The sequence below is a fragment of the Lepidochelys kempii genome, chromosome 5 (assembly GCF_965140285.1).
Source record: "Lepidochelys kempii isolate rLepKem1 chromosome 5, rLepKem1.hap1, whole genome shotgun sequence".
Taxonomy (NCBI): domain Eukaryota; kingdom Metazoa; phylum Chordata; order Testudines; family Cheloniidae; genus Lepidochelys; species Lepidochelys kempii.
In genome coordinates this window covers 4,541,034-4,567,151 of record NC_136384.1, presented here as the reverse complement: position 1 = coordinate 4,567,151, position 26,118 = coordinate 4,541,034, and the positions used below count along the sequence as shown (strand labels likewise).

The 26,118-nt window shown below is 46.2% G+C and overlaps 1 protein-coding gene across 2 annotated transcripts in view; it reads left to right on the top strand.

The window, feature by feature from the left end:
* The window catches only part of DNAI1 (dynein axonemal intermediate chain 1), a 275,417-nt gene that overhangs the window by 177,990 nt on the left and 71,309 nt on the right, over window positions 1–26,118 (top strand). For both annotated transcript variants that reach the window (XM_073343359.2, XM_078852695.1), the window contains exon 19: window positions 25,687–25,872. In XM_073343359.2, the coding sequence (XP_073199460.2) occupies window positions 25,687–25,872 (186 nt within the window). The remainder of the gene's footprint in view (window positions 1–25,686; window positions 25,873–26,118) is intronic.

Below are 26,118 nucleotides of genomic sequence, written 5' to 3'. Positions count from 1 at the left end.
AGTTGGTCCAGTAAAATATATTATCTCTCCCACCTTGTCTCTCCAATATCCTGGGACCACCACAGCAACAGCAACACTGCACACACTAGATGTGTTGCATTTCTTTTGCAAGGTAACTGCATTTCAGTTTGTGCTTATTTTCTATGAAGAGCCCACAATGGTTCCTTTTAAACAGACATGTGGACTGACATTTTTATTTTAAATCTGAACTCTGCAAGTCACTTGTATTTCCAGATCTTCAGCTCAGTTGTGCCCATGCTATGTCACACTGCAGATGAACATTGGGGTGGAGATACTAATGTGATTAGCACTTGAAATACAACTAGCTGGAGGTCATTTGCAGCTTTAAGTTACAGATAATAGAACCCTGGCCGAGGAAATCTGAGGGCTTGTCTAGATGACCAAATAGTGCACAGCAAGCTGGGGTGTAAATCTACCCTGCACTAACCTGCTGGGCCCTGTGTGTCTGTGTGGACACGGCTGCTGCACACTATCGGTTCCCAAGTGCACTTTGATCTACTCCTGTTTCAAAGCAGGAGATTTCAGTGCATGGCAGCAGTGTTCACAGGGACAGTTAGTGTGCGGCAGGTGAGCGTAGAGTAGGTTTACACCCTAGCTTGCTGTGCACTATTTGACTAGAAACACTCCTAGGTTGGATGAGAGATGTGCTTACGGTGCAGAATGTGGTTCTGGATTTCAGTTTAGAAGACACTGATGTTCAGGAAAGCCTGGATTTGGGGGTTTGGCTCAGATCATTGCAAGGATAGTGGCCAGTTGCAAAGTTCAAAGCTTTACTGGGTTTGGATTTCAATCTCCCCAGTGTTCAGCAGTGTTTGGATCTGGGGTTTTGCTGCAGGCCCATCTTGAACTTTTACTTTAAAAAATAATACCTGAAATTTCCCATTTTGAGAATTATTTGTGGAGGGTCCAGCAGAACATAAATATCTCACCCACTAACTGGGAGCTCACCGGCAGGGTCACAGAGCTCAAGAGGTGGCCTGATTTTGTTGTAGTTCAAGGAAAACCATTTTAAAATCCAATTTTGACTTGCAATAAATTAGCCTAAATCTGCCAAAATAAATCACAAACCCTGAGTCTAGACAAGCAAGAAACACCCATAAGAATCCATTTCTCAAGCTGGATAAAATTTCAGTATTTGAGAATTCCACTAGTAGCAGCAGAACAGATGGAAACATACTGCAAAAAATCATCTAGAGATCTCTTCCAACCTTGCTGAAGGTTTAATTGCAAAAGAAGATTAAGATGCACCTGTCACTCTCACAACTTAACATTAGAAAGAAAACTACATGGAAAATAATGATGTAACCTTTAAGAGGTTAGTCTGTTAGCAGCCCATGCACTTTAGATAATCTCCAAGAGAAGAAAGCAAAGACTGAGCAATTCCCTGGTCGCATTGAAAAGCAGTGGAGAAATCTCATTTTAAAAAAATAAATAATTAATTAAACCCCAACAACCCAAAACCTGGATCTTGGAACAAGTGAAGCAATGTAGTTCATTAAGGGCAAGGATATTTGCTTTCATGTTTTTGTGGCTTAGCTACTTCCTGACGCTAATGCAGTGAAGGCACAGTGGTATTACACCTGTCTCCTGTAAATAATGATGGCCTCAAGATAAATGGCATCCTACTGCATATGCTTTGCAAAGAACACTTCTTATGCTGATGCTCCCAGGGCATTTTTCCCCATTACTGAAGGTATTGACCTTTCAAGATATGAAATATCTTAAACGACACAATCTTCTGAAAATCAACTAATACTTCCTGACACTTTACAAGCGAGTTTGCCCTTTTCTGCCTTTGTAAACATACTTTACTGGACAATTATTTTGTGTAACAAATCTCAAAGATCAGGTTTCTTGTGTATCTTACAGTGAAGCATTCCCTGAGATGCTGATAGGCGGGGTTTATAATCCATTATGGTGCCCATCCTTTCCTGGGCCTGGTGATGAATACTGGCTTTAGCTGGCATGTGTATTTATTTTGGAAACCATTTTAAGGCAGCTGTTACCCACTTAAGATTAATCAGAGGCAAACACTGGTGTCTGTGATTAAAGGTATTAAGGGTTTATCAGGTTAAGGTTTCAGAGGCTTTCTAGCTTTGCAAACATTTACTGGGTGTGTTAGACCCAATCCTCCAACTGCTACTCATGCAAGTATCACATTGGGCTTGATTCTGAAAGGTAACAAGTAAGCTCAACTCTCATTCACTTCAGTAGATGTTGGTGCTCAGCACTGCTTGTGGGAGAGAATGTGGCAGGCTGGGATGCTCTATGATCTAGGACTTATTTGGGGGCAGTTCTCTGGCCTGTGTTATACAGGAGGTCAGACTAGATAATCACAGTGATCCCTTCTGGCCTTGGGATCTATGACTCTGTATATATGTCTTGTACACATCTTCCTGCATGATGCTGAATGTTTACACTGGAAAGAGCAAAGTCAGTCCAAAATGCTGCTGCCAAAAATTATCCTTCCCTTTACACATTCTGCATTCTGAACCCATTGATTGGCTCCCCATCACCCTATGTGCCAAGTTCAAAGCCCTGCACCTTTCGTCTTTGGCCTATAGCTTTGATCTTGAACCCTGGAAATGTCTTGATGTCCTCATTCGTTTTGATCTCCCCTTCTGCCTTAGTGCTTTTTCTGTACTGCCTGTCACAGTGGGGTATGTGCTCCCCATTCTGCTCAACCCACCACCACACTCTCTTCAGTCAAATCATTCAGTCAAGCTTAACTTCAGTACCTGGAATGATAAGGGAGCAAATAATTAAGCAATCAATTTGCAAACACCTAGGAGATAATAAGGTGATAAGTAACAATCAGAATGGATTTGTCAAGAACAAATTATGCCAACCCACTCTAATAGCTTTTTTCGACAGGGTAACAAGCCTCGTGGATGGGGGGAAGCAGTAGATGTGGTATATCTTGACTTCAGTAAAATTTTTGATGCTGTCTCGTATGACCTTCTCATAAACAAACTAGAGAAATGCAACCTAGATGGAGCTACTATAAGCTGGGTGCATAACTGGTTGGAAAACCATGCCCAGAGCGTCGTTATCGGTGGTTCACAGTCAAGCTGGACAGGCCTATCGAGTGGGGTCCCGCAGGGCCTGGTCCTGGGTCTAGTTCTGTTCAATATAGGGCCCAGCACATTTTTGGGGTGTGAAAATAGTAACAAATAAAGGGTTCTGTCCTCCTGCTGCACCTGCCCCCTGGCACGTTTGGCCCCTGTCCCTGGCAGCCAGGCCTGGGCGGGGAGAGGGATGAAGCTTGCTGAGCGTGGCCTCTCTGGTTCACTGCTCTGTGCATGGTGGCTGCCTGTGAGAGCCTGGCTGGGAAGGTGGTGGTGGAACGCCCCCACTGCCCCCTGCCAGGGCCCGGTTGCCAGGAACAGGGGCTGAGGAAGCTGGACCCCCTCACCTTTCTCCCCTGGCACATTTTCTGGAGCGGCCACCCTCAGCCAGCATGAGAAGCAGCTCCATTCTGCTCCCTGCCCATGCCCAGCTGCCATGGAGAGTGGCCGAGTGAGCCGGAAATGTGCCCGGGGAGGCATAGCGGGAGAAGGACAGAGCCCCCCTTCAGGCTGAGGCGGGGAGAGCATGACGGCCCCAGGTTGGGTGCAGGCTGGGGGGTTGCTGGGGAAGATGCCAGGAGCAGGTTCCCTGGCCTCTGTTAAGCTGGAGGTAGGGGCATTGCCCACATCCTGTGCCTTCCCTGCTGCGGTGTTTGCGAGCTCCAGGGAGACACTGGTGCTGTGAGTCTCCCTGGGCCCCCAGGCAGGCCCAGAGGCACATGCTCCCCACTCCTGTGGTCCCAGCCCCCCAGGAGCTGGTGAGATTGGTGGCCCTGGCCCGTGGAGGTGGGGCTGGAAGTTCCTCCCAGAGGCAACATGTTGTACGGTCACGTCCTCCCCTTTACATTGTGCCCCCCTCCCCCCCAATATCAGGAAGAACAAGTCGTCTATGCCTGAGTCAGAAGGTCTGCTTAGTGCAGCGTGGCGGTGAGACCTGGGTCCAGCAGTTCTAAACCCAGTTTACTGCCCATGGGCTTGGAAACACCAGGTCCGCAAGCGTGGGTCCCACAGACCCGGGTTTACAATGCGGTGAAGACAAACCCTCTGAGATTAGCTTGGACTCCCTTGGCCAATACGCTTTTGGAGCAGAAGCCTGTTTTTAAACTAGGGGCTGCGGCTCGTGATAACTCAAGGCCGTGCTTGCTGGACAGAACGAAGAGGCAGAGCAGAGTATTATGAGTTCAGGATTAGGGTATGGCAGCTGGAGTATTAAGGTCAAGGCTCCATCCCTTGGGTTAATGCTGCCCTGGGTTATACCCACACAGCTCTCTGCGTCCAGTGCACTCGCTTTTATCATAGCACCTGCTCCGGACTCCACAAGCTTTGGGCCCCCTCCCAGTGGTCAGACACTGAAATTCTCTCCCCCTCAGCAGATGGCTCCTTGGGGAGGAGGCTGGGAAGACTCTAGTTCTTTAGGCAGAGTCCAGACCTAACATCTGTGGCTCTGCATGTCTACACCTGACATGCTCTGATGAATCTTGCTGCAGACATCATCAAAGCGCTGCCCCATGCCTGCCCCAGAAAGGGGCTGTGAAACCGGTGATGCTACTTTAAGATAGGTCAGAATGCTGTAAATGCAATGAAATGTTAGGAGGTTAGCGAGCAGCAGGAAAATGTTACATGCTAGATCCTCAGCTGAGTCATTGAGCTCTGACTTCTGTGGCATTACAAGGGTTTACCACAGCTCAGAATCTGCCTCCAGAAGTCTACAATACTGCACCGGGGCTGAGAAAAGCCACCCTTTGCTTTATACTAATGGTATGTCTACACTGCATTGTATTCCACGTCTGGAGACCTGGGCTTATGGATTCAGTGTTTCCAAGCCTGTGTTTGAGTGTCCACACTGCAGTTTAAACCTGGGTTTACTGTTGCTGGACCCAAGTCTCACAGCCACAATAGCAGATCCATACTGCACTACACCCACTTTCTGATTCTGGTCTATGCCTTGAGCTGCGTCCACACTGCAAAGTGACAGGGCTTGGACCCAAGTCACAGTCAGACTTGGGCTCTGATCCACCCTTCCCACAGCAGAGTCCAAGGACTTGGGTCCTGAGTGCTCGCTGACCCAAGTCAGACTGATTTGTGTGTGGACAGAAGGGGGACTTCGGCTCAAACCTGAGTCAGAACCCAGGCTTAGTGGGCAGTGTAGACATAGCCAGTCAGAGCTCTGTTTAGATACTAGCAGGAGCTGCTTGGAAACCTCATTTTTCATGAAGGAGCCTTCCTCTGAGCTGTTTTTAATGATGAATGGCAGAAGTCATGTCAAAACGATTTTGCACTGATGTAGGTTTTGAAGTGGTGGTTCAACAATGTACTTAGATTTACTTTCATTCCTACCCGTTCTTCCATTTTCCTTCCCTGAATCCTTGCTTCATTGCATATCCCATCTGACAGTCTAATGGAACAAAATTATGTCCCTAACAAAAATGTAGGGATACCATGTATATTTCTGAGACTACTTTTAAATATATATGTATTTAGACTGATTTATATATATATATATATATATAAGAAATCAGTTTGCCTTCCACATCCTCTGGGGGCTGACAGGCAATGAACTCAATTTAGTACTGAACTGTAAGGCAAGCAGGAATCTGTTAGTGAAGAGATGTGTGAAAAATATGAACTTACCATTAATGGTATCTTATTCCAAAGCATGTTGCAAATGTAACAAACTGTTTTACAGATAACCTGTAAGAATCAGTCTAACCTGTAAGAATCAATTTAGCAAACTGGACTCTAGCCATCTCTGGGGTGGAAAACAGCAGCTATTTAACAGCACACAACAACACAACAGGTTAGGACCGTGAAGTGAAGGGGAATCCCATACTGATTTGAAATGTCAGGGAGAAATCAGGTTGGCAGAAATTAGTTACTCAAGCTGGAAATTGGCCAAAATAAACAACCATATTCTTGAGGGGAAAAAAAATGTATCTGGGATCTTTAGAGAATACAAACAATCAGGATCTCAGTTCCTCATCCTGTCTGAATGAGACTGCTGAGACAGCATTTCCGCTGGGGTATTGGCTTGGTACTGACTCACTGGGTCCGATTCTAATCTCACTTGCACAGGTGTAAAGCAGGGGAATTCAATGGAGTTACACTGGGGTGCCATGTGAGATCAGAATCCAGCCTAGAGAGAAGCATGGCTTACTGAGCCACCATCATCACCTGCTGCAGCACTCAGGGGTGGCAAGTTATATGGGCCCCTGATGCCCGTGCTCCAGGAATATTCACGGCCTGGGGGCCCAGCTCCACCAATGTACGGGCCCGGGTCTCTCCCCCGGCCCCACCTGCTGCCCCCGCGCACTTCTCCCAGAGCGATTCCTGGCCCCGCCTGCCACCCCCGGGTGATTTAAAAGGGCCCGGGGGCCCCCGGCTGCCACTGCCACCATCGGCAGCGTAGCGGGGCTAAGGCAGCTTCCTGCCTGCCCTCGCTCTGTGCCACTCCTGGAAGCGACCGGCACATCCCTGCGGCCTGGGTCGGAGGGTGTCTCTGTGCGCCGTCCCTGCTCACTGCCCCCACCCTGAGTGCAGACTCCGCAGCTCCCATTGGCCAGAAACTATGGCCAATGGGAGCTGTGGGGGCAGAGCCTGCGGGCAGCGGCACACAGAGATCCCTCGGGCCCCCCGCTTAGGAGCCGCTGCCAGAGGGGCATGCGGGTCGCTTTTGGGAGCCGCCCAATGTAAGTGCAGCACCCCTCACCCTCTCCCGCACCCCAACCTGCTGCCCCAGCCCAGAGCCTGCACCCCACACCCAAACTTCCTCCCAGAGCTCGCACCCCTCCTTCACCCCACCCCCCTGCCCCAGCCCAGAGCCCACACCCCGTACCCAAACTCACTTCCAGAGCCCGCACCCCTCCCACACCCAAACTCCCTCCCAGAGCCCGCACCCCTCACCCACTCCCACACCCAAACTCCCTCCCAGAGCCCAACCCCTCACCCCCTCCTGCACCCAAACCCCCTTCCCCAGACCAGAGCCTGCACCCAGCACCCAAACTCCCTCCCAGAGCCCGCCCCCCCACATCCCAACCCTCTGCCCCAGCCCATAGCCTGCACGCAGCACCCAAACTCCTTCCAGGAGCCCGCACCCTTCCCGCACCCAAACTCCCTCCCAGAGCCTTAGGCAGGTGTAAAAAGAACAGGAGTACTTGTGGCACCTTAGAGACTAACAAATTTATTTGAGCATAAGCTTTCATGGGCAGGTGTGTGTGTTTGGGTGTGTGTGTGTGGGGCGGACTTGGACTAAAAATTATACAAATATTTGGCCAAGGCGAGTGACATTCAGAAGGGAAACTGGCTGAAAAGCCCATTTGAGTTTTAAAATGCACAGACAGTGTCTAGCGGTTACATGCACAGTCAGTTGCTAAATTTATTGCATCTCTGATCTGTCGCCTGTGCTGATTTGAAATCCTCCTTGGATTTGTCAGAGTTCTGGTTCAGTGTAGGAGATTTAAAAAAAAATATCCATCACAGGGTGGTGGAAGCTGGGCAGTAAGAGATATGTCGAGACATAAAGGGCAGCTCGGTATTAAATCAGTCTTCACCTTTCATTTCTGTATCGATTTCATTCTTTGTTGCCGAGTTACCAGGTAGCTGCTTTGTTCCTATAGCTTATCTCCCTGCTTATCCTTGACTCTTACTGAGCTGACAGAAGAGCCAACGGCACAAGTATTGTGTAAACTGTGGTTAGAGATCTTAGGTTCTCAAGTCCTGAAGAAAACCAGCTTTTCTCGAAGCTGCACTTCAGGACAGCAGAGGCTGCATGCGTTGCAGATCATGGGCCAAGCCCTTTTCTCAGTTACACTTTGCTGCCTCATTGGTGTCCATAGGGATGCATAGGTATAAGTGAGAGCAAACCTTGGCCCCATTGCTCTGCAATGGAGGGACTGGGGAAAGCCTGCCACCTTTTTAAAGCATGACCTTCCACCTCTTAAAGAAGATGAGTTCACTTTGCAGTTCCAGGGCCTTAAGATGCAGTAGAAAATGCCAGCCACTTCAAGGGAGGGTGAAAAGGTTGAAAATAGAACAGAAGATGTTTGGTATAAAAGAGAGTGATTTCTGAAGATATATTGGAATTGGAAAAGGTGCAGAGAAAGGCAACAAAATGATTAAGGGTATAGAACAGCTTCCATGTGAGGAGACATTAAAAAGACTGGAATTTTCCGATTGGAAAAGAGATAACTAAGGGGGGATATGATAGAGGTCTATAAAATCATGACCAGTGTGGAGAAAGTAAATAAGGAAGTGTTATTTACTCTTTCACATAACACAAGATCTAGGGGTCACCAAATGAAATTAACAGGCAGCAGGTTTAACACAAACAAAAGGAAGTATTTCTTCACACAATGCACAGTGAACCTGTGGAACTCCTTGCCAGAACATGTTAGACTCATAGACTTCAAGGACAAAAGGGACCAACATGATCATCTAGTCTGACCTCCTGCATATCGCAGGCCACAGAACTCACCCACCTACTCCTGTAATTGACCCCTAACTTCTGGCTGAGTTACTGACATCCTCAAATCATGATTTAAAGACTTGAAGCTACAGAGAATCCACCATTTACACTAGTTTAAACCTGCAAGTGACCCATGCCTTATGCTGCAGAAGAAGGCAAACCCCACCCCCAGGTCTCGGCCTATCCTACCCAGGGGGAAATTCCTTCCTGACCCCAAATATGGCAATCAGTTAGACCCTAAGCATGTCAGCAAGACTCAACAGCCAGACATCTGTGAAAGAATTCTCTGTAGTAACTCAGAGCTCTCCCCATCTAGTTTTCCATCACCAGCTGTTGGAGATATTTGCTTCTAGCAGTTGCAGATCGGCTCCATGCCATTGTAGGCAATCTTGTCATACCATACCATCCCCTCCATAAACTTATCAAGCTCAGTCTTGAAACAAGTTAGGTTTTTCTCCCACTGCTCCCCTTGGAAGGCTGTTCCAGAACTTCAGTTCTCTGATAATTAGAAACCTTTGTCTAATTTCAAGCCTAAACTTGTTGAGGGACAGTTTATATCCATTTGTTCTTGTATCCATATAGACATTTAACTTGAATAACTCCTCTCCCTCCCTGGTAGTTATCCCTCTGATATGAGGATGAAAACTATAACAGGGTTCAAAAAGGAATTTGATAAGTTCATGGAGGATAGGTCCATCAATGGCTATTATCTAGGATGGACAAGGATGCAACCCTATCCTCTGGGTGTCCCTAGCCTCTGACTGTCAGAATCTGGGAACTGACAGCAGGGATGGATCACTCAATGATTCCCTGTTCTGTTCGTTCCCTCTGAAGCAAATGGCACTGGCCACTGTCAGAAGACAGGATACTGGGCTAGATGGACCATTGGTCTGATCCAGTATGGCCATTCTGATGTTCTTATGACTTACTCCAGCTATTTGTGTTTCTGGACATGAAATCATGTCTGAAATAATTTCCCTTTAAAGCTATTTACTGGATCCCAGTCTCTCACAGGGCTAGATGAATTTGTTAGTTTATGCTGATGCCAGCTTGAGAATAGAATGTATTTCAGTTTCCGTGTTCTCTACAGCTCAGTTTTAGGTAGTGACTAGGCAAAACCGGCACCTTCTTACTTAGCAGTTCTACTTCCTGTACATATCAGAGTCAGATCTGCTGACTTGAGTGACAAAAATGACTTCTCTTTCTTCCTGAGAGCCCTGCAGAGCCAACATAGCTCTGGGAGAGTGAGCTGCTGTCTATTATTTCTTGTACATCAGTAACAGAATTGTTTACTAAGTTCCAAGGGGTTAGACTCGTGCAACTCTGGTAAAAGCAGTGGGATTGCGCAGACGTCACTGAAGACAGATTTGGAAGACAGTGGGTGCTCATAGGTCTACAGAATCTTTATTGCCAATGATGATCATTGATAAGGCAAGAACCACCCTTGACTCCCAGATGCCAGGGTAAGTCTGCAGAGCTGGCTGACAGTGAGAACAAAATATCTTCAGTGCTTAGTTAATATGCCTAACTTCAGAAACAGCAATGATACATGCGTACAGATAGGATAATCATATTCAGTAAATCAGAACCTTTCCCATGATACCTCCCATCTTGCATAAACCACATCTTAGTTATGCCAAAATCATATAAGAACAATATTTCTATGAAGAATATGGGGTGTAGGATCACAATTGTCACTTGTCCCATAGTGTTAATTCAAGATGGGCCTGAACTCCCTGTTTCCCCCCATGTGCTGAGCATTCATAGACTCATAGAATTTAAAGTCAGAACGGACCATTCTGATCGTCTAGTCCGACCTCCTGCACAACGCAGGCCATGGAATCTCACCCACCCACTCCTGTAACAAACTCCTGACCTATGTCTGAGCTATTGATGTCCTCAAATCGTGGTTTAAAGACTTCAAGGTGCAGAGAATCCTCCAGCAAGTGACCCATGCCCCATGCTGCAGAGGAAGGTGAAAACCCCCTGGGCCTCTTCCAATCTGCTCTGGAGGAAAATTCCTTCCCGACCCCAAATATGGCGATCAGCTGAACCCTGAGCATATGAGCAAGACTCACCAGCCAGAAACCCAGGAAAGGATTTTCTGTAGTAACTCAGATCCCACCCCATCAAACATCCCATCACAGGCCATTGAGCATATTTACCGCTAACAGTCAAAGATCAATTAATTGCCAAAATTCCTGCTGGGGCTCATGGTTCAGCCTGTTACAGTGATTGGTAAGGCTACGTTTTAGTCATGGGTATTTTGAGTAAATGTCATGGACAGGTCACGGGCCAAAACCAAAAATTCACGACCCATGACCTCTCCATGACTTTTACTAAAAATACCCGCTGTGACTAAAACTTGGGCGGGGGTGCTGCAGGTGCTGGGGGAGGTGGCCTGGGACCCCCGCTAACGCTGGGGGAGAGGGGGAAACCTGGGACCCCGCTGATGCTTGGGGAGAGGGCTGGCAGGGGCTTCCTACCCAGCTCCATGTCCCTGCAGCTCCTAGGCAGAGGAGGCAGGGGCTCCGCTGCTCCCGCCACAAGCACTGTCTGTCGTAGTTCCCATTGGCTGGGAACCACAGCCAATGGGAGCTGTGGGGGCGGGGCCTGCAGAGGCGGGCAATGCGCGATGCAAAGTCCTCCCTGCCCCTCCGCTGCCTAGGAGCTGCAGGGGGGCCACGCCAGTAGGAGCCAGGGAGCCCCCCACCCCAGGTAAGCGTCCCCCCCCACTCCCCAATCTCCTGCCCTTAGTCCTGAGCCCCCTCCCACACACGCAAACTGCTGCTGCTGGCCCAGGGCAGTCCCTGAGCCAGCACCAGCCGCTGCAGAAGTCATGGAGGTCACACAAAGTCACAGAATCCGTGACTTCTGTGACCTCCATGACAGACTTGCTGCCTTAGAGGTCGGAGAGTGTGTCCTTTCTGGCTGGTCCCACCATTAAGATCCTGCTCCTGACCCTGATTATCTTTTGCCTCACCTTCTCCGTGGAGTCCTGCCCCCTTAACTCCCTCCCCCCCCCCAAATCTGTCTATCCAAAATTCTCTTGCTAAAATCCTGTTTCACCTGCCACTTCATCTGCTCTTCAGACCCCTCCACTTTCTGCCTTTCACCTCCTGTATCAAATCCAAGTGCCTTGTTCTCACCTTCAAACCTAGCCCCTGCCAGCCTGTCTGCTGGCCTTCTCACTTCTGCCTCACCCCCTCCACTCCACTCCACCTGCACTGCGTGATTTATCCCTCCCTGCTCCTGAGTCATGCCTATGGCCCCTCAGGTGGGGTCCTGTAATTTTGACTGTTCTCATTTCCAACCCTATTAAAGCAGCCAAGGGAAGTGTGGGCAGGGGGATCCCTTGTGTTTCTGCTTCAAACCCTCCTGCTTTCATCTGCCACGTTTAGCATGTGACCAGTTGCTTTAGCAGTGCATTCAGTAACTGGTCTTGGAGAATAACTATTTCCCCTGCTGTTATTGTTAACATGAAGGATTGAATTTTGCTGTCACACCAGTGTAAATCCAGAGTAACTTCATTATTATGGTTATTCCAGATTTGCACTGGTGTGATCGGGAGAAGAATGGTACTTGCTTGTTATCTTGAGCCAAATTAATCTGGTGTAACTCCATAGATGTCATTGGTGTTTCATCCTTAGATTGCAAATACATCTCGCTTGAGAATATTGCTATGTTTTTTATTAGACCCCCATTATTCAATGCTGGCTTTTTGAACTGCAGGCCTTAATTCATTAATTGGGTATTATATGGTTCCAATCCCCAAGAGGCAGTGTGGGATATTAGACTGAGTATGGCACACTGCCTCTTGGGGATTGGAACCAGATAATACCCAATTAATGAATTAATTAATTAATGAAAGGGATCTAAGGACGTCCTGAGTTCTAATTATGGCTGTGCCTCTGATTTGCTTTGTAACCTTGGGCAAGTCACTTAAACTCCCTGTATGTAGGTTTTCCTATTAGTAAGATGGGAATACTGCGAGTTCTCTGTTTTCCAGGAGAGTTATGAGGGTTAACTTAATTGTTAGGTGCTGCGTGATTAATAAGTATAATTTTATTAAACTGTTGCTGGAGATCACGCTCCATGGTAATGAGTGAGGAATTAATGCCTACATAGATAGAAGCAGGCCTGGATTTTGACTAGTGGGAACACAGGCAGGTGTAACTCATTCTATGATGGCAAGTGTATTAATGAAGAGCAATGCTCCCACACAAAATGAAATGTTACACCGAACATCAGTTCTCGGCTGCAAAACGATACAGCGACAGCTGTCTGACAAAATGTCCGGGTAGCTTTTATCACCTCATTGATAGATTGTAGCTTTTGGCAGACCTCACTGTGCAGTAAGTGGGCATCAATTTTAATATTAAATGACAATGAAATTCCTCTGTCAGTCATCCGGACAGCCCCATGTAGAGTCAGTGCGCACATACTGGTTAAGGAGACCACAGTGGGTCCTTGAGCAATTTATAGAAGCCACTGGACGCAGAGTTTTATCATTGCTGGCAAAGAGAAAGTAGCACATATTTTTTGTGATGGGTTACGCTGTAGCAGGCAAACTTTGCCTGGTTAAGGGCCATGTTGGCAACTTGTCAAGAGTTCAAACATCAGACCTAATTTGCATAAAATAGTCATTTGCAGTCATCCTAACCCTTACCAGAGAGGAGCAGGCTGTTGAGCATACATTCAGCAAAGTGTTGGTTGGGATAGTCACTGCAGCCTGCTGGGCTGCTTCAAAGAGGAACATGGCTATTGACTGCTTTGGGGTACGCCGTGGCTGTTCTGGGACACCCTTTTGGACTGAACCAAAGATTCTAATAACAGAACAGACTATTTCAGCCATTGTGGGTTTATGGAGATAGAAGGCCAGAGTCTGATCACACACAACTATGTGACTCCATTGAAGTCAGTGGAGTTACTCCTGATTTACACCAGCGTGAGAGCAGAAAGATGCCTAGAGTTTCTGGGTTCAGGCCTAAGAGAGAATGATGTGCTACATCCACTATTTGAGCAACAAACTGCTGGCTGGTATGATCAGGAACAGCTGCCTTTGTGTTAGAGAGAATAGCTGAGTGCTAATGGAGAGCATCTCTGTGTTCATGAAATAAATTTGTAGCCTGCTCAGGTAACCCTCATCAATATGCAAACAGACCTACTGATACAATAAATGGAACTAGTTGCATAGTTGTAGGGCCAAACTCTTAAATTCCTTGGGTAAAGGGACCTGCCTAAACCATGCGGCCAAGTGCTCAGCTGGTGTAAAAATTCTTAACTCCATTAACTTGTGGCGCTATACTGATTTGTACCAGCTGAGGATCTGATCTCATGTGTTTTGTAAGGCACTGTGTAGCTTTAAGAAGCTGTAGAAGTATCTGGGACAGTACCCTGTGGTTGCCCTGGGAATGCTTGGGGACTTCTGTGCTGATACTGTTAAAAATAATCTTGTTTTAATAAAAATGCTTTCTGCCCACTCAGACCACACACTGCAGAATGACTGCCAGCTGCATGTGTGATTGACATTTATAGCAGAAGAACTGAAATAGCTCTTTCTTCTCCACCGCCGCACTGACAAATGAAGACTAGCCCTGTGTTTGGGAGCTCGCATCAGTTGGTCTTTATAGTTGGAAAGTTCGTGGCCTTGTTTACATTTCACCTGCTTCACATGTCCAACATTCTTCAGTGCTTGTCCCAGGCATTTTGCTGGTGCATGTGCGACATTCTGCTCGGGGTAACCAGAATTGTGAGCTCCTGCGTTACCCCTCTCAGCCTCAGCAAGAGAGAGTTTCGTGGCTGTTGTGCTGTGTCAGCTCCTGACACATAGCTTGTCTGCCTTGCCAGCAAACTCTTCGGGACTCTGTTACCCCAAACCTGGTCTTGTAGGTAACAATCAGGGACCCCCAATTTTTGAGTTCCCTAGCGATGTCTTCCTGCTGTGTCCAATCCCTCTCACTGGGCACTCACAGAAGTTATTAAGTTTGCTGCTCCAGAAGGAGAGAACATGTCCCAAAGCCTTGGGTCATGGAGGACTGACCCTCACCCCACCCCCAGTTTAATACACTGCACTGAGATAGTTTTGTAACAAAACAAGAATGAGTTTATTTACAAAGAACAGAGATGTAAGTGATAGTAAGTACAAAGGGAAGACAGGTGTGGTTACAAACTAAACACTTTTTCTTGAGACTAAACCTTAATTTCAGCAAGTTACAATCTCTGTCTAAACAGATTTCTCACTTACATTAAGTCTCCACAAACTCTTGTCTTTCAGGCAAAGAAGATCCAGCTTTCATAGGCTCATTGGGTGCTGTCCCCTTATTAAAAGGTCTTTTTTCTCTTCTATATTACTCAAAGTCCATTGTGTCTGCCTCAGGAGTCAGGAAGGCTTCCTGGGGTGAAGATTCTGTCCCCTGGCATGACTGTTAAACGGTCTTCTCTCCCTCTCATTTAGCTTGATGGCTGTGTTTACCTTATATGTAAATGTACTTCTATTGTCTTCTGCCTGAAACTAAGCTGCACAGATAGGTAAATACACATTCCTTTGTCAAGGGCAGGCTGGGTTCATGCTCTGCCTCCCAAGCATATTTTAAGAACATATTTCCAACGCACATTTATAACCCTTTGTACACAGTGATTTTTTAGGACCAGTGTGTCACCAGTTTACATGTGATACCTTACATGACACCGTTAAGACACATATTGTGACAACGGAGTGTTGGGACAATGACTGTGTCAGGCCTGATGTTTGTTACAGTATGGTGGGCCCTCTGCCAGTTGGCACTGATTAAAAAGTTTGTAAGCACCTGGAGGAAAATAGGGTTATAAACAATAGTCAGCATGTATTTGTCAAGAACAATTCATGCCAAACCAACCTAATTTCCTTCATTGACAGGATTACTAGTAGATGGGGGGAAGCAGTAAATTTGATATATCTTGTTTTTTGTAAGGCTTTTGACAGTCCCACATGGCATTCTGATAAGCAAACCAGGAAAATATGTTCTAAATTAAATTATTGTAAGGTGGGTGCACAACTGGTTGAAAGACCAGACTCAGTATCAATGGTTCACTATGAAACTAGGATGGTGTAACTAGTTGGGTCCGCAGGGATCACTCCTGGGTCTGGTACTAGTTAATATTTTCATGAATGACTTGGATAATGGAAGAGAGAGAGTGGTTTTCAAATTTGTAGATGACACCAAGTTGGGAGGGGTTGTAAGCACTTTGGAGGACAGGATTAGAATCCAGAACAACTTTGACAAATTGGAGAATTGGTTTGAATGCAGCAAGATGAAATTCAATAAAGACAAATGCAAACTACTTCACTTAGGAAGGAAAAATCAAATGCACAACTACACAATGGGGACTAACTGTCTAGTTGGTAGAACTGCTGAAAAGGATCTGGGGGTTATAGTGGATCAGAAACTGAATGAGTCAACAATATGATGCAGCTGCGAAAAAGGCGAATATACTGGGTGTATGAACAAGTGTGTTGTATGTAAGACTCGGGAGGTCATTGTCCCACCCTCCTCAGCACTGGTGAGGCCTCAGCTGGGGCACTGTGACCAATTCTGGCTGCCAGACTTTAGGAAAGCTGTGGACAAATTGGAGAGAGTCCAGAGGAAAGCAACAAAATGGATCAAAGGTTTAGAAAACCTGACCTATGAGAAAAGGTTAAAAAAAAAGTGGGCATGCTTAGTCTTGAGAAGAACAGACTGAGTGCGGGGATCTGATAACAGTCTTCAAATATGTTAAGGGCTGTTATGAAAAGGACAGTGATCAATTGTTCTCCATGTCCACAGAAGGCAGGACAAGAAGGAATGGGCTTAATCTGCAGCAAGGGAGATTTAGGTTAGATATTAGGAAAAGCTTTCTACCTATAAGAGGAGTTAAATTCTGGAATAGGCTTCCAAGGGAGGTAGTGGAATCCCTGCCATTGGAGGCTTTTAATAACACGTTGGACAAACACCTGTCACGGATGGTCTAGGTTTACTTGGTCCTGAGACAGCGCAGTGGGCTGCCGGACGTGATAACTTCTCAAGGTCCCATCCAGCCCTACTTTTCTATGATTCTACGAGTGACGATGAGTGGCTGTGAAGAACATTAAACCACCTCAGATATAAAATGTAAGGAAGCTATCTATCACAGGCATAGATAGAATGCAGCCCATCTTTTGTGTATGTATGTGATGAACACATACTGCAAGTTAATACAAAGCTTTCCAGACCATTTAGAATAATTATTTATATTCTACTGCAGTCTAACTTTAGGCAATTTAATTCTTAGATTCAGATTCTGCCCATGAACGTGACACAATGCTGAAATAATATATGGATCACGCACACAGCTTCTATAGTTTGATCACAGTTTCCCCCTATATTCCCTCTGTGTTCATTAGCTTCAAATGTTCCGTTTTTTATTTTGCTTAAGGCAAAAAAATAAAAAGCACAGGCTGAGTCTTGTGGTCATGGATTATGGCCAAGAATCCTGCCTATGGTGAGACCATTCATAACCTCTACAAACAGTGAGGATGAGAGTTAATTGCCATTATTGGGAGATAATGTCGAGTTAACACCAGGTCTTGAGTAACGGCCATTGTTCCCACTGGAGTTACTGTGAAATATACAATATCTTGCAATTAACTATGCAATGAACGTGTGTCACAACTTGATTAACATCATACATTTCTGGCCCAATCCCGAGGCTTTTAGTCCTTGCTCAGGCAGCATTCCTAATGCAGCCAATGGGAGTCGTTACGTGAGTAAGGTCTGTAGGATCTGGCCTTTCCTGTGTTCTCTTCCTCCCTGTCTAGGAGAGTTCACTTAGTCTTTGTACAGATGCACCACTGAGAGGAGAGTCCAAGCAGCCTTCTCCATCCCTTGCTCCCCATATATAGGAGTCAGACACCTTTGTAGTCCCTGCGCTCACCTGAATATGGACTGCTCCCTCCTAACAGGGAGGGAAGAAAGAGGGGCTAGGACCTCCTCCCCCACACCATCCAACAGCTGGCCAGCTGCAGAGGAGAGCACCCACTGTTCCCCGCCAGGAGAGTGGCAGTGGGTTCACTCACACACAGTGGTACTATCCCTGCAATAGTGTGGCTCTGCTCAACCCGCACACAGCCTACGCCTTCGTGGTACAATCTATCCCTCTGGTAGAACAGACTGTCTTGTGTTTTCCAGGGGTCACCCACTCCTGTTCTTTGCTCAGCAGGTAGCTCCCTCCCTGTTCAACTTTTTTTTAGTAATCACCCATTCCCCAAATTGGTTTGGTTTGGCCTTCTGTGATATCCAGCTTCTTCTTCAGACGGTTATGGCAGAGGTGGTGGAGAAATGAAGCTAATGATGTGCTGAAATAACATAGCTAAGGATTCTTCTAGATAAGGAAGAGAGGATGGAGTTAACTAACACATGAGAGCTAATCCTCAAACACTGAGAGCTAATCCTGACCTAACCATGATCTTTGTTCCAGATGCAGGTTAACACCTTTTACCTGGAGTTAGCTGGTTGTGGTTTTCATTGTGGTGTTTGGAATTGGTTCTCAGCTCTGCCAGACTCCCTGTGTGACATTGGCAAATCACTTTCTCTCTGTATCTTAACATCCCGCGCTGTGGCCCGAAGGCTTAATGTGATCCTGGGATGCGTCAACAGGGGAATCTCGAGTAGGAACAGAGAGGTGATTTTACCTCTGTATTTGGCTCTGGTGTTACAGCTGCTGGAATCCTGCGTCCAGTTCTGGTGCACGTTGATAAATGAGAGGCTTCAAAGAACAGCCCCGGGAACGATTAAAGGATTTGAAAACAAGCCTGATAGTGACAGTCTCAAGGAACTCAATCTGTTTAGCTTAACAAAGAGAAAGTTAAGGGGTAATTTGATGACAGTCTGTGGTACTTACATGAGGAACAAATATTTAATAATGGGCCCTTCCATCTAGCAGAGAAAGGCTAGAAGTTGCAGCTAGATAAATTCAGCCTGAAAATAAGGTATACATTTAACAATGAGGGGAATTAACCACTGGAACAATTTACCAAGGATCGTGATGGATTCTCCGTCACTGACCATTTTTAAATCAAGATGGGATGTTTTTCTAAAGGATCTGCTGTAGGAATTATTGTAGGGCAGTTCTATGACCTGTGTTCTACAGGAGGTCAGACTAGATCAGGGTAGCCAAATGTACTGACCCTCTGAGCTCCATAGAATTATCTTCAGAAGTTCGAGAGCCAGGTGTGCCAGCTGGGACTTGGGGCTTCTGCCCCACATGGGAGGCACCTGCCCCACTACTGCTGAAGCCCCAAGCCCCAGCAGGTACTCCCTGCTGGCTGAAGCCTTGAGAACCCCTCCCTGCTGGGCAGAAGCCTCTAGCCCCACCACCTCACTGCAGGGCAGAAGCCCTGAGCTTCCCACCCCCCCACCAGTCTGGTAGGTGGAGAATGGTGGGGGGGGGCCGGGGGGACTCCGTGAGCTGCACTTTAATTGTAAAAGAGCTGCATGTGGCTCGCGAGCTGTGGTTTGGCCACCCCTGGACTAGATGACCACAATGGTCCCTTGCCTTGGAATCTGTAGATCTGTAAAGTGGGCAGATAGTACTTTCTTCCTCCCACCCTTTGTCTCTCTGGTCTATTTCGATTGTAAGCTCTTTGGGGCAGTGGCTGTCTATCACTGGGTATGCCTCCACTACGGAGTTGAGTTGCTACACATGAGTGTCTCCACTGGAGCCAAGGCTAGCTCAAGTGAGAGTCTCCACACAGCACAGGATAACTCAAACCAGACTTGAGTTACTGCATGCACAGGGGCTCTAGGCTTTCTGCGGTCACATCCCTTGGTTCTGAGCGCTGCACTAGTGGGAGCTGCTCTGTGAAATCCTTCACAGGTTATTGTCTGTCCTTTCTCAGCATGAGGGCAGGAGTGGCGTTAGCCTGGCAACTCCTTACCCTGCACCACAGGGTTATGTCTGTGTTCTGGCATAAAGGCATGGATCTCACGCACAACAATGACCTGTACCAAACCTCGATATTTGTGGAGTTCTCATTTTGGGAACAGGAGGGAGCTATAGGGTCTGAGATGTGGTGGAGGGCCTTTGGGACAGCAATTTGCTTTGCTAAGGAGATCACGGCGGCTGCATCGTGATGGGGGAGTGGAGACAGCTCATGCAGATTTTCGTGGCTGAGGAATCTCCTATCCTGGCTGGCAGTTCTGGAGCAGGGCCATTAGCACTCAGAGGTGGGACTGCATTGCCATATAGACGAGGAAGGACAAGCAGTGGGTCCAGAACTTTTGCCTGAGTAAGGCCAACTTCCTGGAACTGTCAGAGGAGCTGGCCCCAGCCCTTCAATGCCAGGATATTCAGATAAGACAGGCCATATCAGTCCAGAAGCAGGTTCCTATTGCTATCTGGAAGCTGGCCACCCCAGGCTGTGACAGGTTGGCGGCTATTCAGTTTAGCATTAGGAAGTCAACTGTTGGTGCTGTGGTGATGGAGGTTGTCATAAACATAGAGGGAAGGGTAACAGCCTTTATGTATGCAGAAGCATAAAATCCCTCCTTGGCAGCTATATTAAATCACCTTACCTGGAAGGCAGTAGTTCTCAAACTTTTGTACTGGTGACCCCTTTCACATAGCAAACCTCTGAGTGTGACCCCCCTTATAAATTAAAAACACTTTTTTATATATTTAACACCATTATAAATGCTGGATGAAAAGCAGGGTTTAGGGTAGAGGCTGACAGCTCGCGACCCCCCATGTAATAACCTCGTGACCCCCAGTAATAAACCCCCAGTTTGAGAACCCCTGCAGAAAGGGGTTAATCAGCTCAAATAACCAAATTGGCACCTGACCAGAAGGACCAGTGAGGAATGAAGATACTTTCAAATCTGCCGGGGGGAGGATTTGTTTGTGGCTCTCTTTGTTTGTTCCCTCTCTGGATGGAGAGAGAGACCACTCAGGTACAACATCTCCTGAAAATATACCTGGAATGGATTCACCTAAAATTACAAAAATTGTAAGTAGGGCAAAGAAATGCGTTAGATTATCTTTTGTTTGGGCTTGTGAATTTTCCTATGCTACCAAGGTAGTTTTATTCCTGTTTTTGTAACTGTGAAGCTGAGCCCAGAGGGGAATCCTCTGTGGTTTAAATCTTTTTATTACCCTGTAAATTTACCGTCCATCCTGATTTTGTAGGTGTGATTCTTTTATTTTGTTCTTTCTAAATAAAGTTCTTCTTTTAAGAACCTAATTGATTTTCAATGTCCTAAAGACAAAGGGTCTGGTCTGTGCTCACATTGTTAACCAATTGGTTGGTATATTATTCTCAAGTCTCCCCAGGAAAGGGGGTGAAGAGGCTTGGGGGGATATTTTGCGGGGATAGGGATTCCAAGTGACCCTTCCCTGAATTTTTGTGTAAATCACTTGGTGGTGGCAGCAATACCACCCAAGGACAACAAAAGGAATTTGTGCATTGGGGAAATTTTAACCTAAGCTGGTAGAATATAAACTTAGGGGGTCTTTCATGTGGGTCCCCACACCTGTACCCCAGAGTTCAGAGTGGGGGGGGACACCCTGACAGAGGTTTCTGAGCAATTAAAGTTTTGCTTCACACACAGATGGTTAAGATTGGAAATGTCCATAAGAACGGCCATACTGGGTCAGACCAATGGTTCATCTAGCCCAGTATCCTGTCTTCCAACAGTGATCGTTGCCAGATACTTGAGAGGCAGTTTCCCTGTCCGGTGGGCGTACCATGGATTTATACAGAAGCATTATGTTTTTTTCTTTTTATCTATCCCTTTCCTAATGGTTCCTAACATTTTGTTACCTTTTTTCACTGCCACTGAACACTGAGCAGATGTTTTCAGAGAAATATCCACAGTGATGCCAAGATCTTTCTTGAGTGGTAACGGCTAATTTAAACCCCTTCATTTTGTATGTATAGTCATATATATGTGTGTATTACTTTGCATTTATCAACATTGAATTTAATATGTCATTTTGTTGCCCAATCACTCAGTTTTGTGAGATTCCTTTGTAACTCTTCTCAGTCTGATTTGGACTTAACTATCTTGAGTAATTTTGTATTATCTGCAAACTTTGCCACTTCTCTGTTTATCCCCTTTTTGCCAGATCATTTATGAATATGTTGAACAGCACTGGTCCCAGTACAGATCCTTTGGGGGCACCCAGCTGTTTACCTCTCAATTTTGTGAAAACTGACCATTTATTCCTACCCTTTTACTATCTTTTAACCAATTACTGATCCATAAGGGGACCTTCCCTCTTATCCCAAAACTCCTTATTTTGCTTAAGAGCCTTTGGCGAGGGACCTTGTCAAAATCATTCTGAAAGTCCAAGTGCACTATATCCACCGGGTCACCTTTCTCTGCATGTTTGTTAACTCATCAAATAATTCTAATAGACTATTGAGGCAGGATTTCCCTTTACAAAAACCATGTTGGCTCTTCCCCAACACGCTGTGTTCTTCTCTGTGTCTGACAATTCTGTTCTTTACTATAGTTTCAACTAGTTTGCCCGGTACTGAAGGTAAGTTTACCAGTCTGTAGTTGTCAGGATCACCTCTGGAGCCTTTTGTAAAAATTAGCATTGTATTAGCTATCTGCCAGTCGTTTGGTACAGAGTCTGATTTCAGCGATGGGTTATATACCATAGTTATTAGTTCTGCCATTTCACATTTGAGTTCCTTCAGAACTCTTGGGTGAATCCCATCTGGTCCTGGTGACTTATTGCTATTTAATTTATCGAATTGTTACAAAACCTCCTCTATTGACAGCTCAATATGGGACAGTTCCTCAGATGTGTCACCTAAAATAATGGCTCAGGTGTGGGAATCTCCCTCACATCCTCAGCTGTGAAGATCGATGCAAAGAATTCATTTAGCTTCTCCACAATAGTCTTGTCTTCCTTGAGTGCTTCTTTAGCACCTTGACTGTCCAGTGGCCCCACTGATTCTTTGGCAGGCTTCCTGCTTCTGCTTCCTTAAAAATTGCTGTTGTTGTCTTTTGCTAGTTGCTCTTCAAATTCTTTTTTGGCCTACCTAATTATACTTTTACACTTGACTTGCTAGAGTTTCTGCTTCTTTCGATTTTCCTCAGTAGGATTTGACCTTCAATTTTTAAAGGATGCCTTGTTGTCTCCAGCAGCTTCTTTTATTCAGCTGTGTAAGCCATGATGGCATTTTTTGGGTCCTCTTACTGTTTTTTTTATTTGGGGTATACATTTAGTTTGACCCTGCATTATGTTGTTTTTAAAAAGTTTCCATGCAACTTGCAGGTATTTCACTGTTGTAACTGTTCCTTTTAATTTCCTTTTAACTAGCTTCCTCATTTTTGTGTAGTTCCCCTCTTTGAATCTGTGGTGGATTTCTTTGGTATTTTCCCCTGTACAAGGATACTTAATTTAATTATATTATGGTCGCTATTACCTAGCGGTTCAGTTACATTCATCCGTTGAACCACTTAGAACTAACTCCGAAATTGGTCGCCCCTTGTGGATTCCAGGACTAGCTGCTCCAAGAAGCAGACACTAACTGTATCTAGAAATTCTATCTCTGCATCCCGTCCTGAGGTGACATGTACCCAGTCAATATGAGGATAGTTGAAATCCCCCATTATTGTTGCGTTTTCTGTTTTTGTAGCCTCTCTAATCTGCTTGAGCATTTCACAGTCCCCGTCGCCATCCTGGTCAGATGGTCAGTATCATATTCCTACTGCTATACTTTTATTAATCAAGCCTGGAATTTCTAGCCATAATGATTCTGATACAGGGTGAATCATTTTAAGATTTTTACTATATTTGATTCTACGCTTTCTTTCACATATAGTGCCACTCCCCCGCCAGCACAACCTACTCTGTCATTCCTGGTATTACCGTGTCCCACTGATTATCATTGTTCCCCCAAGTTTCTGTGGTGCCTGTCATATCAATATCCTCATTTAATACCTGGTACTCAAGTTCATCCATCTTAGTATTTAGACATCTAGCATTTGTATACAAGCATTTGTATAAAATTTGTATAAAATTTCTCACTATTTAGCTGTCTGTCTTCATGTGATGTATTTGAATATGACTTTTTCATCTGATTGTTTCTCTTCAGTCTCTACCTCTACCTTATCAACGTCTATCCTCTCCTCTTTACTAGGAGATAGAGAATCCCCATTAATAGACCCTCCTCCAAGGGATGTGTCTGTCTGAAGCATGTGCTGCTCTGCGCTTGTTGGCTTCACCCCAGTCCTTAGTTTAAAAACTCCTCTGTGACCTTTTTAATTTGACATGCCAGCAATCTGGTTCTGTTTTGGTTTAGGTGGAGCCCATCCTTCCTGTATAGGCTCCTCCTTTCCCAAAAAGTTCCCTAGTTTCTAAATCCCTCCTCTGAACATCATCATCTCAGCCACACATTGAGACCCTGCCATTCTGCCTGTCTAACTGGCCCTGCACGTGGAACTGGGAGCATTTCAGAGAATGCTATCATGGAGGTCCTGGACTTTAATCTCTTACCCAGCAGCCTAAATTTGGCCTCCAGAACCTCTAGCCTACCTTTCCCTATCTCACTGGTACCTACACGTACCACGACCACGGGCTTCTCCCCAGCACTGTACATAAGACTATCTAGATATCTTGAGAGGTCCGCTACCTTCGTACCCAGCAGGCAATTAACCAGGCAGTTCTCTCGATCATCACAAACCCAACTATAGATATTCTAATAATCAAATGCCCCATTACTATTTCCTGTCTCTTCCTAGTAACTGGGGTCCATTTCCCCAGAGGAGTATCCTCAGTGCAAGAGGATATCATGACATCATCTGGAAGGTGGGTCCTAACTATGGGATCAATTCACTCCGCTCCAGCTTTATGCTTTCCTTCCCTGAGACTTTCATCTTCCTCAAACAGCACAGAGGCTGTCAGACTGGGAGTGCAGGGGAGGTTTATTGGCCTAAGGTTAGAGAATATTTGTTAGGTGTGTCTGTCTCTCTCTCTTCCTCTCTAAACTCCCTTGCAAAACTCCACTGTTTGCTAGCTCCCCGGGAGTGTTCAACCCCCACGCCCTGCCCCAGGCTCCGCCCCTACCAGCCCCCAGCCCCCAAACCCCCATCCCTTCCCCGCCTCTTCCTGCCCCCGCTCCGCACCAGGCCCTGCCCCCACTCCACCCCTTCCCCCAAGCCCCCAAACCTGCCACACCTCTTCCTGCCCAGTTCTGACCCCTCCCCTGAGCGCGCCCCATTCCCGCTCCTCCTCCTCCGCACTAGAGCCTCCCGCACGCCGTGGAACAGCTGATTGTGGTGGGTGGGAGGTGCTGGGAGCAAGGGGGAGGAGTTGATCAGCGGGGCCACAGGCAGGCGAGAGGCACTGGTGGGGGAGGGGGCAGCTGGCTGCTGGTGGGTGCTAAGCACCCACTAATTATTTTGTTCTGTGTTGGTTCAGCGCCAAGCACAATGGGACCTGATCTGTGACTGGGGCAGCTAGGCCCTACTGCAATCCAAATAATACATAAGAATGGTGCAAGTTTGGTGATGTCTAGAGCAACAGGGTTCCTGCTAGGGGTTTGGGCTTAAACAGTTTTATAATGTGTATTTCAGTTTCAGTTCCAATGAAATATTCATTAGTATACTGTGCTTGTTCACATAATTTTCCTATTAATTAGTGTTTCATCTCTTTTTTATTGTGTTATTAAGGCCCTAAATATTGGAAAGCACTGCAGTAAAAGATAATCAGCATATTGGAAAACATTCCGGGGCTTGTGCATCACTCTGAGTACTGATCTGGGTTAGAGTCTGATTGCCTTGTTACTTCAAATATTTGAGCTGGGGATTAAAGGCCTATGAGGCTGGTAACAAAAGGTCCAGACCGTTCAAGTCAATTGGAGCTTTGCCATGGACTCCAGGGACCCCATCCGTGGTCTGTCTGCCAGAGAAAGTGATCAGAGCCCCTACACGCGTTATTTTCCAGGGCCTTGCCCTGTTTTAAATGGACTGTAGGAAGCAATCTTACCCTTGGCCTCAGCAGATGGATTTAGATGGGACCTAATAGATCCTTTGTCTTTCTGTGATTCTCTGATTCTTGTTTTTTGCAGAACGGATGTATTCGCTTGATTAATCCCTTTTGTGTTTTCTGCCTTTGTTTCCCCAGGCCCATGTGTTTGATCTGAGCATTAATAAATACGAAGCTATCTGCAACCAGCCTGTTGTGGCCAAGAAGAAAAACAAAATCACCCATATCCAGTTTAACCCCATCTACCCCATTATCATTATCGGAGACGACCGAGGCCATGTCACCTGCCTGAAACTCTCCCCCAACCTGCGCAAGATGCCTAAGGTAAGCAAGTGGTTAATTCCTCTAAATTTAAAGCACCGCATCGCAGTTCATAGGACACAGGAGACATAGGGTCTAGTCCTAGATCTGACGCTGCCTTGTTGTGTGGCCATACGCAGTACGATAAATCTCTGATAAATGGAGATTACTCACTTCTCAGTTGTGGAGTATGGCATTTAGAGTAGGTTAGTTTACCCACTTATTTTTTCCCCACTACACCACTGTCCTTATGCAGGTCACTTCCTCTCT